Genomic DNA, 15,239 nt, shown 5'->3' on the forward strand with positions numbered 1-15,239 from the left:
CATCAGACCAATAAGAATAAAGATATTCAATTAGGTAAAGTTCAGAAGTTGCTATAATCACTGACAATGATTCCTCAAATGTTTTAACACTTTCCATAACTGTTTTTTTTAAAGACTTTTTTTTTTATTAAATGATAGCTGTGTAGATTAATGCAATCATGGGGTACAGTGTGATGTTTTCATATACAATTTGAAGTATCTTCATGAAACTGGTTAACATAGCCTTCATTTCATTTTCTTAGTTACTGTGCTATGACGTTTATATTCTACTTTAAGAAAGATTCACTTGTACCCTTCCATAACTGTTTTTTAAATATCACTGTCCACTGGAGTTTTAGTCATTTATCTTTCTAATAGTTAAGCTCCACTATTCCTCTATGTAGCATACAATCTCTATATGAACATCTGTTCAAATTTCAAGTTTTAATATATGAGTGAATCCTTTTCCCACTGAAAAGTTAGGGAATATGTAATATATAAAGAAGAATATTTCCAAATAGGAAACAACATGAAATAGTTTGTGAAATGCTTCTGTTAACTAGTATTAATGAATTAAAATAACAAAACAGCTTTGTGAAGAGTCAAAGGTTTTAGGATAAAGACCATAAACCTTTATCTTTGAGCTTCAATGCCTGCTGCCTTTCCTTTCTTTGTTGAATAAGTAACACAAGTATGAGACAAAACATTTATGAATGTTTATGAATGACATCTTTATATCCATTTAAATCTCTGTATCTTTTGAAAGTTTTAAAAACAGATTTCATTCTTTAGCTTGCTTCTATGAGCATACCTTTGCTGGGCAACACAAGCAAATGAGTCAAATGAAAGCAAAAATCAGATCAAAATAAAACTACAGAAAAATGTGTTACATTTTAGCCAACTGTGTATTTTAAAATGTGAATCTAACTTTTAGAAAAGGTGTCAAACTTTCTAATATAGGTGACAAAACAAGCTGAAAAGAAATGTAATTATGACAGGTATAGAAGGTACATTGCTCTTAAATTAAAATTTATTATAGAAGTCCACATCCCAAAAGGCTTTACTGCATCTATGTTTCTATTTAAATACACATAACTTCTGCATACTTGATTACTTAAAATAACAATTTGCAATACGTGGAAAGAGGACCAAACCCAAACATCTGAATTGTTAATAAAAATAAAATATTCTCTTCAAGTAAAGTGTTCGTCACATCCCTGGATACTGAACATTTCTGGTATTAATTTGAAGAGTACTAATGTCCATCTTTGAAACTTTTCTAAGAGACTAAATAAAATATCTAAAAATAACAGGATTAATACATAAAACAAAGGGAAAGAAACCTTTAATTCCTACATAGTAGTTCTTTTTCCTACCTTCACATGCCAGCACATAGCAAAAGAAGTAGACTTCTAGTAACAGAAGAAACTAAAAAAAATTGTGCCACAGAAAATAATTTCTGTGTTTCTTAATTTTATGTGACATTTCACCTGATATCACCCTTTTAAAAACACTGATCACATGAGGTAAAAGCCCCACTGGTATGTAACAAACACATGAGAACAATCACTTTAAGACTTCAACCAGTGAATAAATCCTTTGAACTTCAGAAACAAGGGAACTTGTAGAGCAGTGGTTCTCAACCTGGAACCCACAGGAACTGAAAGGGCCACAGCATTAGGAACGTTGGGAACCACTGTTCTAGAGGAATGAGAGGTACAAATTATGAAGCAATATTAAGGAAAATGGAATTACTGAGTCTGCTGAAGGACTTGAATAAGGATATTCAAGATTGTCAGGAGTTTGTAGAAAAATGTTTCAGGCTGGGCCTGGTGACTCACCCTACAATCCAATCACCCTGGGAGGCTGATGCAGGTGGACTGCCTGAGCTTAGGAGTTCAAGACAAAGAGAGAGACCCCATCACTAAAAACAGCTGGGCGTTGTAGAGGGCACCTATAGTCCCAGCTACTTGGGAGGCTGAGGTAAGTTATGAGGCCACCACACTATACCCAGGGAGAGTGAGACTCTGTCTCCCCCCACCCAAAAAGAAAGAAAGAAAAGAAAACTGTTTAGAACCTATCATAGTAACCACTACCTTGGCACTAGAAGTGTAACTAAGGTACAATCCTCTTTATGGGAAAAAAAAACAAATTTTTTTTTTTTTTTTAAAAGAGTCTCACTTTGTCACCCTGGGTAGAGTGCTGTGAGATCATGGCTCACAGCAACCTCAAATTCTTAGGCTCAAGTGACCCTCTGCTTCAGTTTTTGCATTTTTAGTAGAGACAGGGTTTCACTTTTGCTCAGGCTGGTCCTCAACTCATGAGCTTAAGCAATCCACCTGTCTCTGTCACTCAGAGGGCTATGATTACAGGTATGAGCCACTGTGCCTAGAAAAAATGTGTCTAAAAAAATTTCTTAAAAGTAAAAACTCTTCATTAAAATGGATCAGGAACAGAAGCTTCCTGAAGATCTTGGTTGATGACAATTATGCTTTATGAATACAGGAAAATAACTGAATGTCTCTGTGAAGAATTCTAAACCTCAAGACACTATGATTGGAAAATTTTCTGTATTTCCAAAGAAATGTAAAGTAAATCTACAGAAGTTTCAAGGAGAAAGATAAATTTAAAAAAAATTCAAGAGGTAAAGCTATTAAATGCTACCTGAAATGTATGAGGAAAGTTTTATTATATGTATAATGAGTTTATTTCTCTAATTTTAATCATTCAAAAAAATTCAGTGAAACAGTAGACAAAAAATGCTTATAAATCTAATTTTAAGACATAACTACATTTTTACTCTAATTAAACCTCAGGTTATCTTCACTGAAACCAACCTTTTCTATAAAAGACTGCATTGAGGAACTCTTCTGCTTGTCTCTCAAATCGAATGATTTTTGCTTGTTCTTGTTTAAGCAGAGCTTCTTGCCCAGCTCCCGAAGCTGGTTCATCCAGACCGACTAAGTGTCCCTGCAAAAATATTTGAGGAAATGGTTGCACAGAAGTCTTTCCTCATTCAATATCATCAAAAAGCACAAGTGTTATAGTCAAAGACAAACGCTAACAGCAAGTAAATGAGTTTAGTACAATTATTTTAAAACTTCAAATCAGGATAAAATTTATCTTCACAAAAGTATAAAAGTATAAACATACATTTTGGGTGGATTTTACCCATGTTTTTCAAGTATGAATTTTGTTCAAACTTCACAGGTAAACTCTAATTATTAAACTATAATTACCAAAGGGAAAATTTCCTTGAACAACCAGATATATTGGTTCTATCATACTCTATCAATAGTTCATAGGCAACTAAAGTTAGACATGCCTCACTCTGTGGCTGAGGCTAGAGTGCATCATCATAGCTCACCACAACCTCAAACTCCCAAGCTTCCTAAGTAGCTGGGACTACAGAAGCAAAATACAGTATCCAGCTAATTTTTCTATTTTTTATAGAGACAGAGTCTTACTACATTACTCAGGCTGGTCTTGAGCTCCTGCCTTGGTCTCCCAATATGCTAGGATTATAGATGTAAGTCACTGTGCCTGGCTCATAATATTTCTGTAAGTTAAAAAAAAAAAAACCCTCAAATTTTCATTTGAGGATCATGTTTGCCCTCCTAGTATGAGATCTGTTTTCACCAGTCCCAAAACACAAACATTTTTAAAAGGCCCATGGGGGTAGGGGAAGAATACATACATACATAATTACATATATATTTGTACACACATGTATGTATGTTTGGATTCATAATTCCGTCCTTCATGTTTTACAACTGTGGTTGTCAAACCTTTAGTGGGTTGTGAAATTGTTTAAGAGATCAAAAAAGCAGCACTAGAAAAAAAGAACTGAAAAATAGAATGAATAGTTATGTTCAGAGTGTAAGCACTTTACTTCTTTTGTCACTATGCACAACACACACACAATCTTGAACCTCTTTGCAATAAAAAGTGTGGATTAAAAAGTTTCTCTGACCAAGAAGTTCCAATATGCTGCACCAAATCCATCCCCAGAACTCTCAGCATCTGCTCCCAGATTGCAGGAACACTGAACTAAAGTGACAATGCTTTCAATTTACTTCTACTCTTTTATCTTACAATAATAGAAAATTAAGAGTATAAAGAAAAGCAAAGTGCATCTTTTAAGTGTTCTTTAAATTCTAGTGCCTATAATTTACTTCAAATCTCTTCAGTATATGAATTCATGTATTGACTTTCATCATGGGAAACTTAAAATTGCACTAAGAAAATAGGATATGATTTGGCACAATGAAAAGGAAATAAGTAACACAATGAATAGACATTACAACATGGAAATGATTTCCTAAAAAATTTTAAATATGCCCACTGATATTGGTAGCCAGGTTACTACAGAAACATTAACATATATTGCAAAAAAATAGTATAATATGAAAAACTCACGTATTCAAACTAAAATAAAGATCCTTTAACATTTCTATATAAGATACAATGAATTTGCTATACAATTTTTTACTCCAGGAGCTCAAGACCAACGGAAGCAACACAATGAGACCTTGTCTCAAAAGAAAAATAAGTTTAAAAAAAAGTGTTAAAGAAATCAATCTATATTCGGTAGGTAGAAACAAAGTCATATAGAAAGTACTAGCTATACTTATTGGCTAGTACAAAGTATTACAAAGTATTTTTCTGTAATACTATTAGTATTACAAAATACTAAGATATGCAGTAGCATAGAAAACGTTTATAATAGTAAGTACAAAAAGCAAATATAGCATTAAAAATAAAATGCACTTTCCTTTAAAAAAATTTAACTATATATATATATATATATTTTTTTTTTTTTGAGACAGAGCCTCAAGCTGTCGCCTTGGGTAGAGAACCGTGGCATCACAGCTCACAGCAACCTCCAACTCCTGGGCTCAAGTGATTTTCCTGCCTCTACCTCCCAAGTAGCTAGGACTACCGGCGCCCACCACAACGCCCGGCTGTTTTTTGGTTGCAGCCGTCATTGTTGTTTGGCGGGTTCAGGCTGGATTTGAACCCGCCAGCTCAGGTGTATGTGGCTGGCGCCTTAGACGGTTGAGCCATAGGTGCCGAGCCTAACAAAATATTTTAAGTCTTATAAACCATAAGAACCTTCAATATAGTTGTATTCGTTGACATTCTCTGTTATAGGCTAAAGAAGCTATTATTTTTAAAAATAAAATAATGCAATTTTTATGTTGATTTAACATCTAAAAGGTGCTAGAAACAAGGATCAATTAAAATTTCATAAAATCCTCAATTGTATACTACTTTGGTACCAATTCATTGTTAGTGAGTTTTTAAAAATCAGACATTATGTGTCATAAACTATACTTAACTCCTTACCCTACATTTCAATCATTTAAAGGCAGGTGTCGAACAACATATCTCTATTTAGACTTCCTTTAAGGTAATATTCAGAGTACCCTCTAATATAAAGCAACACAAAACAACTAACTTTGCATTCAGTAGGCAGGCACTGTATGTGCAGGTCAAACAAAACAATACCAGCACTCGGAGCAATGCTTGACACATAGAAACTCGCATGTATTCAGTTTGCATATTAAGATATGCAGTAGCATAGAAAATGTTTATAATAGTAAGTATAAAAAGCAACCCAATGAAATAACATATATTCTTTGGTTGGTTGGAATTTTGTAAAAACTGTGTCTGCACATGAATAAAAACACAAAGGAAAAAAAATTACCAATTGTATTAGCCTAGACTCTGAAATGCACAGAACATTTCTAGTTGGTTCTTATCAATTACAGTCACACCTATTTGTTTTTAAATACTTTTATTGCAATATAAGTCATACATACAACTCCCCTATTTCACATGTACAACTGAATGGTTTCTATTTTACAGTTGTGAATCACCATCACCACAATCTAATTTTAAAACATTTTCATACTCTAAAAGAAACCCTGTGCCCATTAACATTCAATCCCCATTTTACTGGCTTTCCCTCAACTCTAGGCAACTACTATACTACTTTTTATCCCTATAAATATGCATATTTTGGACATTTCATATTAATGGGAGTCATACAACAGACAGTTTTTTGGAGACTAACTTCTCTTAGAATAACATTTTCAAGGATTTATCCACATTGTAGTACATAACAGTTATCAGTACTTGTGTCCTTTTATGCCAAAAAATGTATACATTTATTTATCAATTTATCAGCTGATGACTATCTGGGCTACTTATACTTTTTGGCTACTATATTTATAGGTTTTGTATGACATCTATATTTATCTGTCATATATATACTTAGGAGTAGAATTTCTGTATCATATTTTAACTACATTTAACATTTTGAAGAAGTGCCAAACCAAAGCACCTACAGTTATACCATTACATATTCCCAATAGCAATGTATGAGGATTCTAATTTTTCTGCATACTCATAAACACATATCTTTTTTATTACACTCATTTTAGTAGATGAGAAATGATATTTCATGGTTTGATGTATTTTCCTAATGATGAATGATGCTCAACATGTGCTATTCGCCATATGAATACCCTCTCTGGACACATGTCTATTCAGATCCTTTGCTAATTTTCTATTTTAAATTGAGCTATTTATCTTCTTATTGTTGAGTTGTAAGATTTCTTGATGTATCTGATACAAGTTCATTAGATATATATGATTTGCAAATATTTTCTCCCATTCTTTGAGTTTTCTTATCACTTAATTGATGGTACTGATGATAGTAGCACAAAAATTTTAATTTTAATGAATTCTAATTTATGTATTTTTTCTTTTGTCCCTTATGCTTTTGATGTCGCCATCTAAAAAGCTCGACTAACTCAAGGTCATGAATGAATATTTACTTCTATGTTTTCTTCCATGAGTTTTATAGTTTTAGGGCTTACTTTTACATAACATGTCAAGTTAATTTTTCTGTATGGTATAAAAAAGAGTCCAACCTCATTCTCTTGCATATGGATACTTGGTTGCTTCAGTACCTATTTTTTGCTCTCTTTAACCCAGATAACTGTTTTAGAACTCTTATCAAAAGTTACTGGCTATCCATTTTACTTCTGGACACTGAATTCTACACATTTATCCCTATAACAGCACCACATTATGTTGAATCATGTAGTTTTGTAGTAAATTTTGAAGTCAGGAAATGTGAATCCTCCGAATTTGTTCTCTTTTATAAGATTATTTTGGCAATTTGGGGTACCTCAATTTTGACATGAATCTTAGGATCAGCTTGTTAATCTCTGCAAATAGCTGGGCGTTGTGGTGGGCACCTGTACTCCCAGCTACTCGGGAGGCTGAGGCAAGAGAATAACCTATGCCCAGGAGTTGGAGGTTGCTGTGAGCTGTGTGACGCCACGGCACTCTACCGAGGGTGACAAAATGACTCTGTCTCTAAAAAGAAAAAAAAAAATCTCTGCAAAGAAGTCAGCTAGTATTCTGATAGAGAATGCACTGAATTTGCGTATCTTATTGATAGTAAAGTCTTCTGATCCATGAACATGGGATGTTTATTTTCTTTTAATAATGTTTTGTAATTTTGTAACTTACAGAGAATAAATTTTACATTTCTTCCATTAAATTTATTCCTAGCTTTTTATTCTTTTTGATGTTACTGTAACAGTATTTTCTTAATTTCTGCTATAAATGGAATTATTTTCTTGTTCCATTTCATGTTCATAGGTAGCATACAGAAACAAATGACCTCTTAAAAAATGATGTTGTGGCTTGGCGCCTGTGGCTCAAGTGGCTAAGGTGCCAGCCACATACACCTAAGGTGGCGGGTTCAAATCTAGCCTGGGCCCACCAAACAACAATGACACTGCAACCAAAAAATGGCCAGGCGTTGTGGCGGGCGCCTGTGGTCCCAGCTACTTGGGAGGCTGAGGCAGGAGACTCGCTTGAGCCCAGGAGTTGGAGATTGCTGTGAGCTATGATGCCATGGCACTCTACCCTGGGGGACAGCTTGAGGCTCTGTCTCTCAAAAAAAAAAAAAAAGATGTTGTATTCTGAATCTTGCTAAACTTAATAGTGTTTTGTAGTTTCCTCAGGACTTCCTATATACAATAACATGTCGTCTGTAAACAGAATTTTACCTCTTCTTTTGTAATCTAGATTACTTTGGTTTTTATTGCCTAACTGTCTTGGCTAGAACCTCCTGTCCAACACTGAACATCTATGTGGTAAGAGATGACATCCCTGTCTTGTTTCTGACTTTAGGGGGGAAAGCTATTCAGTCTCTAAATACTAAGTCTGATTCTAATAGTTGTGTGTTTATAAAGCTCTGGTTGAAGAAGTCCAGTGCTAGTTCTAGTTTTTTGGGCGTTTTTAATTAAGGGTATTGGATTTGGCCAAATGTTTTCTGAGGGCATCTACAGAGATGATAGTGTGGTTTATGCCATTTATCTTATTAATACACTGTAGTAAACTGGTTGATTTGGGGTGTTAAGCCTACTTCATCCTAGGACAAATTCTTGTTGGTCATGGTATATACATAATACTTTTTATATGTTGCTGAAGTTGGTTGGCTAATGTTTTGTTCAGGATTTTTTGTGTTGGTATTCGTAAGTGATACTGGTTTATTACAGTTTTCTTGTGATACCTTTCTTTGGTTTTGGTATAAATAATACTGGCCTCACAAAATAAAGAAGTCTTACTCCTTCTATTCTTGGGAAAAGTCTGCAAAAAAATTAGTATTAAGTATCTAACAGAAATTACCAACAAAGATATCTGGTCATGGGCTTTTCTTTGATGGAGGTTTATAAATTACTACTTCAATCTCTTTACTTGTCTTAAGTTGTGTTAGTTTCCTAGAGATGTTCTAACACATTATCACAAACTATATGGATTAAAACAGCAGAGATTTATTCTCTCGTAGGTATGGAGACCAAAAATCCAACATTAAGGTGTCATGGGGCAAGTCTCCTTCTTTTTTTTTTTTTTTTTTTGAGACAGAGCCCCAAGCTGTCCCCCTGGGTAGAGTGCCGTGGCATTACAGCTCACAGCAACCTCCAACTCCCGGGCTCAAGCGAGTCTCTTGCCTCCGCCTCCCAAGTAGCTGGGACCACAGGCGCCCGCCACAACGCCCGGCTATTTTTTGGTTGCAGCCATCGTTGTTTGGCGGGTCCGGGCTGGGGATTCGAACCCGCCACCTTAGGTGTATGTGGCTGGCGCCTTAGCCCGTTGAGCTATAGGCGCCGAGCCGGCAAGTCTCCTTCTAAAGGCTCCAGGGAAGAGTCCTTCCTTGCCTCTTCCTAGCTTCTGTTGGTTGCTGACAATCCCTGGCATTCCTAGGCTTATGGCAGCTTAACTCCAATTTCTGCCTCCATCTTTACATAATCTTCTTCCCTATGTGTGTGTCTGTGTCTCCAACTCTCTCTTTCCTAATAAGGACACTGGTCTTAGACACTGATTTAGAACCCACTTTAATCCAGCAGGTCTTCATCGTAACTTGACTGCATCTGTAGAGTTTACCGTAGCCCCACAGTGATCTCTCACTGTGCCTAGGTTAGGAATCAAATTTTATTATAGGTGTGTATATACAGGAAAAATATAGTATATACAAGCTCAGTATCATCAGGGGTTTCAGGCAGCCTCTGAAAATCTTGGAACATATTCCCCCTCAGATATGGGAGGACTACTATGTATTTCCACATAAGGTCACACCTCAGGTACCAGGGGTTAGGACTGAACATACCGTTTTGGCAGACAATTCAAAATACAACATAGGCCTATTCAGATTTTCTATTTCTCCTTGCAGCAGTTTAGGTAGTTTGTATCTTTCAAAGACTTTGTCTATTTTTTTTCCTTTATAGTTTAATTTACTATATAGAAAGGACTTGGGTTTATATTTTCAATTAAATTTTGAACTGAGATTACAATATTGTAACAAAAAATTTTTACATTAATCCAGTACTTTTCAGCATACAGACTGAAATACATATGGTCAAACTTCAGATATAGGGCAGTCTTCAAATACAATACAGAACTTAAAGTTACCACAATATTCACATGTTGTATGTACAACTCTGAGCTATTTCACACAGAATGGCTTTCCTATGAATATGGCAAAACTGATAATGCCATGAAGTTCAAGCCTGTACAGTTGAGCTAATGACTCAAAGGTTTGGCATCTTTGGACTACAACAATGCACAACATGTAAAAGAGGTAGGAAACAATTCTTCCTCTTTAATTATAATTTTAACAAGTTGTCTGGTAGCTTGAAATTTTGCATAAAATCCCATATTATACATACTCTACCATTATATGTTGGAAAAGTCCAAGGGCAATTAGATGACAATGGTTTGGGATCCTAATTTTTTTTAAATTAATATGACTCATGAAATTCAAATGGGCATTAATCAAACCAAAAAAATATTAAACACACCTACCAGTTTAAAAGATTAAAATTAGAGATTCATGATTAATTTCCTCATAAACTTACCTGTTAGCATAAAAATTGTTCAGTGTATTCCCCATACAATCCTTTTCACTTCTGATTTCCCCTGTATCATTCATGTTTAGTAATTTGAGTCTTCTGGTTTTTTTTTTCTTAATCAGCACTAGAGAAGGTTTATCAATTTTATCAATCTTTTCAAAGAACCAATTTTTAATTTTATTTGTCATCTTCCCATATTATTTCATTTATTTCTACTCTATTATTTGTCTTTTTCTGTTTGCATTTGGTTTAGTTTACTCTTCTTTTTCTTAGTGTCTTAGTATGAACAATTAAGAGTATTGATTTGAGATCTTTTTAAATACAGGTATTTAAGCAGCCTCCTGAATATTGATAGCTACATCGCCTAGATTTTGGTATGTTTTTTGTTTTAATTACTCTCAAACTTTTTGTTTGTTTGTTTTAGATAGGGTCTTGCTCTGTTACTTAGGCTGGAGTATGGTGGTATATGATCATAGCTTACTATAGTCTTGAACTTCTTGACTCAAATAATCCTCCCAGGTAATCCTCCCAAGTTACTAGGACTACAGGTATATGCTACCATGTCTAGCTAATTTTTTAATTTTTTGCAGAGATGAGGTCTATGTTGCCCAGATTGGTTTCAAACTCCTGAAGTCCTCCTGAAGTGCTGAGATTATAGGCATAAGTTAATCTGCCTGGCTTCAAACTATCTTCTTATTTCTTTTGTGATTTCTTTTTTTAATCCATTCATTATTTGGAAGGGTATTGCTTAATGTCCACATATTTGTGAATTCCTCCCATTTCCTATTCCTCCCATTTCCTATTTCTAATTTCATTCCACCACTGCTGGAAAACATACTATGTATAACTGTAATCCTTTAAAATTTATTTGTTTTATGGACCTAGTATATGGTCTATCCTGGAGGATGTTCCACTTATATTGGAGAAGAATGAGCATTTTGCTCTTCTTGGGTGTAGTGTCCTATGTCTATTTGGTTTACTTGATTCATAATGTTTAAGTCTTCCACCTCTTTGATCATCTTCTGCTTCAATATTCTTCTATCCATTATTGAAAGTCAGACACTGACATGTCTAATTACTAGACTGTCTATTTCTACCTTCAATTCTGATAAATTTGGCTTCATGCATTTGGAGTTCTATTGCTGGGTACACACATAATTATGCTTTCCTCATGGATAGGCCCTTTATGGTTTTCAATACCTGTAGGCATAAGCTTTCCTAAATTCTGTTCCAAATAATCCCCTTGGAGAGACTTGTGGAGTTCTCTGTTCTTAAGGTCTGCCCTTTCCCCTTCAAGAATCTTTGAACCACTGTGCTAGAACTGGGGGCTGGGGCAGTGAGTGATCTCTCTCTTTTGAGTGACATGTGTGCTCTATGAGCAAGGTGCTGAGTAGGAATGGTAGCCCATAATCATACTGACTTGTAACCCTGGCATGAGACCTCTGCTCTGTGAATGAGCTAGGGCTGGGGCAATTTGGTCCCAATAATCTCAGCCTGTCAATGCCTTGAACAGACTTCTACTCTGAGTAAAGGCTGAGTGAAGGAAGAGCCCTAGTCCTCTTGACTTCACTAGCCTGGAAAAGAACAGCAAGCATCTGCTAAATGCTAGGCTAAAGGGTAAGAGAAATGCCTACTGCCTACCCTGGCCGTTCAGAGTAGAGCTTCCCTCAAAGTGAGGTTAGGGAGGTGGGTGGGAGGTCACATGGCTTGTATACTGCATACTCTTACTGTTCTTACTGAAATTTGATAGATTTTTGTGAGCAAATGTTTCTCCATTTGCTGTATGCCCTTAAGATAATTATTTCCAGGATTTATTATTATTATTATTTTTTGAGACGGAGCCTCAAGCTATCCCCCTGGGTAGAGTGCCATGGCATCACGCTCACAGCAACCTCCAACTCCTGGGCTCAAGCGAGTCTCCTGCCTCAGCCTCCCAAGTAGCTGGGACTACAGGCGCCCACCACAACGCCTGGCCATTTTTTTTTTTCAGCCAACATTGTTGTTTGGCAGGCCCGGGCGGGATTTGAACCCACCACCTTAGGTGTATGTGGCTGGCGCCTTTTCCAGGATTTAAATGGTTATTTTAGGATAACTGTCACCAGTTAAATGGTTGTTTCACTTATTTGTTTTTATCCAGAACAATAACAAAAGATTAAAAACAGCACAAAACTGTATACTTTTTTCAATTGCATCTGGTCACCAGTTAAGCATTTATAGCAACAATGTATAAGCAAGATACAGCTTATCTTTACATTATATATGCATAACCAAAATAAAATAAACTAATATAAACAGAAAGTTTATATGACATACAGCTAAAAAGCCAAGAGACAGGAAGTTAAAATAATTCATGTCATCTCCCCTTTCCCATCTCTGAATTCCAAAAGATCTATTATGTATGGTCTGGAAAATAATAACAAACAGCTGTGAAATATGCTTCTAATTCAAAACCCACTGTTTTTCTTTGCATTTATTATCCCTACTTATTAAAGAAGGCAAATCCTCACTCATTTATATTTTTAAAATGTCCTGGACAGTCTACCTTCATTCTTTCAGACTTTTAAAAATCATTTAAGGAATTCTGCTTTCCCCCAACCCCTCCAACTCCCCAAAGACTACAATGTACTTTTGATCAGAATAGTATTAAACCTAGAAGGTTAATCAGGAAGAAGTAACATTCTTAAAATATTTAGTCTTCTATTTTGGGAACAGTTTTACATTTATCCAAGTGGGCTTTCATCATATCCCAACTGGGGAGGGTGGCAAGGACTGACCCCCACCGACAGTTTTTGGTATGTTTGTTCACACAGGACAACCAGGGATGCAAAAAGATTTCAAATAAGATTCCACAGTTTATTCATATAGTTCCCTTGTACTTACTATATTTTCAGTGTTGAATTTTTCCTTTATTATCTGACTGCTACTGCTATCAGAAAGAGAGAAATTTAATTCTGTATATAGCTTTCAGGGGAAAGTATCGGTCATCTATATTCAGGTGCTATGTTCTCTGGCAGCCTCACTAGTTTGTGTCAATTTCCCAATATCCTTTTAAGGTAATTTCTTTTAAGGAAGTTGTGGAAGGTGGTAGGGAGAGGCATAAAGAAAAATAGCTCCAGAAGCTGCCAATGCTTTGTGTTCTGATCATTCATTACCCAAAGCAGGGAAGGGAATATAATACTGAAAGGGTCTGATCTTCTCCAATAGGAAATGCTTTTATGAGATTATAAACAATACTTGCAATAATGTTAAAAGCTTTTATAATATACCCATTTATCACCTAATTGACCCTTTAATACTTTTTTTTGAAATGGCAATAAAATATCCAAAAAATATTTTAAAATATAAAGTATACAACCTATTCTGTGCTGCTATAACAAAATACCTGAAACTGGGTAACTTATAAAGCAAAGAAATTTTTTCACAGTTCTGGAGTCTATAAATTATGATCAAGGTACTGGTATTTGGTGTAAGGTGAGGGCCTTCTTGCTGCATCTTCACATGGCAGAAGGCAGAAAGGCAAGCCAGTAAGCTAACCAAAGGCTTAATCACCTCTTAAAGGCCAGCCTTCTTAGTACCATCACACTAATTAGCACCTGAATTTTGGAGGGGACATGTTCAAACCACAACATAGTGTTTACTGTGTTTTTCTCTTCAACCTGAAAGTAGCTGGGGCTCTTTCTCTCCCTCTGAGCTACTAGAAATGCTTAAGAAAGTTTTTCAGGTTGAAGGGAAATGACACTGCAAAACACAGCTGACATAAAGAAGACATAAACAGATAAATAACAATCATAAATTGAAAAATTATTATTAATGTAGTGATTCTCTCCAAATTGATCTATTGTTTTAATACATAGCATAATCCTAATCAAAATCCTTTAAGACTTTCTGAAAAATTGACAAGTTTAGGAAGAAAGATAAATGACCTAGATTAGCAGAACAAGTTAAAAAATTTTGGAAGACTCAAACTACAAGATTTTCAGATAAAAAGATAATAATCAAGACAGTGATATTGGTCTAAGAAAAGACATATAGATCAATGGTACAGAATGCAGGCATACCTCATTTTATTGTGCTTTGCAAATACTGGTTTTCTTGTTGCTATTTTTGAGACGGAGTCTCACTATGTCACCCTTAGGGGAGTGCTGTGTTGTCACAGCTCACAGCAACCTCAAACTCTTGGGCTTAAGCAATTCTCTTGCCTCCTTCTCAAGCAGCTGGGACTATAGGGGACCGTCACAACACATGGCTATTTTTTTGTTGTAGTCACCATTGTTGTTTTGTAGGCCTGGGCTGGGTTCCAACCCACCAGCCCTGGTGTATATGGCATCTTACTGGAAGAAGATGCCATCTAGGACTTTCATAGTTAAAATCAATGCCTGGTTACAAAGCATCAAAGGACAAGTAGGGTTAACGTAACTGGTGACTTTAAGTTGAAGCTAATGATTATTACCATTCTGAAAATCCTAAGGCCCTTAAGTATTAAGTCCATCTTCTGTGCTCTAGAAATGGGATAACAAAGCCTGGATGACAGTACATTTGTTCACAACATGGTTTACTATTGAAGTCCACTGTTGAGAACCACTGTTCAGAATAAAAGATTCCTTTTAAAAAACATTTATTATTGCTTACTGAAAATACACCTCATCACCCAAGACATGTACAAGGAGATAAATGTTGTTTTCATGCCTGCTAATATGAAATCCATTTTACAGCCCACAGATCAAGGATTTTGACTTTTAAGTCTCATTACTTAAGAAGTCTATTTTAGGCTCGGCGCCTATAGCTCACCCGGCTAAGGCGCCAGCCACGTACACCTAAGGTGGC

General features: G+C 35.6%; 1 protein-coding gene across 5 annotated transcripts in view; it reads right to left on the bottom strand.

Annotated features, from left to right (window-relative positions):
* LOC100940807 (ligand-dependent corepressor) overlaps positions 1 to 15,239 on the bottom strand; it is a 144,939-nt gene that overhangs the window by 38,359 nt on the left and 91,341 nt on the right. For all 5 annotated transcript variants that reach the window (XM_023511625.1, XM_023511623.1, XM_023511624.1 and 2 more), the window contains one exon: positions 2,817 to 2,949. Coding sequence is in view for 3 of the 5 variants with exons in the window: in XM_023511623.1 (XP_023367391.1) it covers positions 2,817 to 2,949 (133 nt within the window). In the remaining 2 variants the exon portion in view is untranslated. The remainder of the gene's footprint in view (positions 1 to 2,816; positions 2,950 to 15,239) is intronic.

The sequence above is a fragment of the Otolemur garnettii genome, unplaced genomic scaffold (assembly GCF_000181295.1).
Source record: "Otolemur garnettii isolate 467f Iridium unplaced genomic scaffold, OtoGar3 scaffold00021, whole genome shotgun sequence".
In the NCBI taxonomy this organism is placed as follows: domain Eukaryota; kingdom Metazoa; phylum Chordata; class Mammalia; order Primates; family Galagidae; genus Otolemur; species Otolemur garnettii.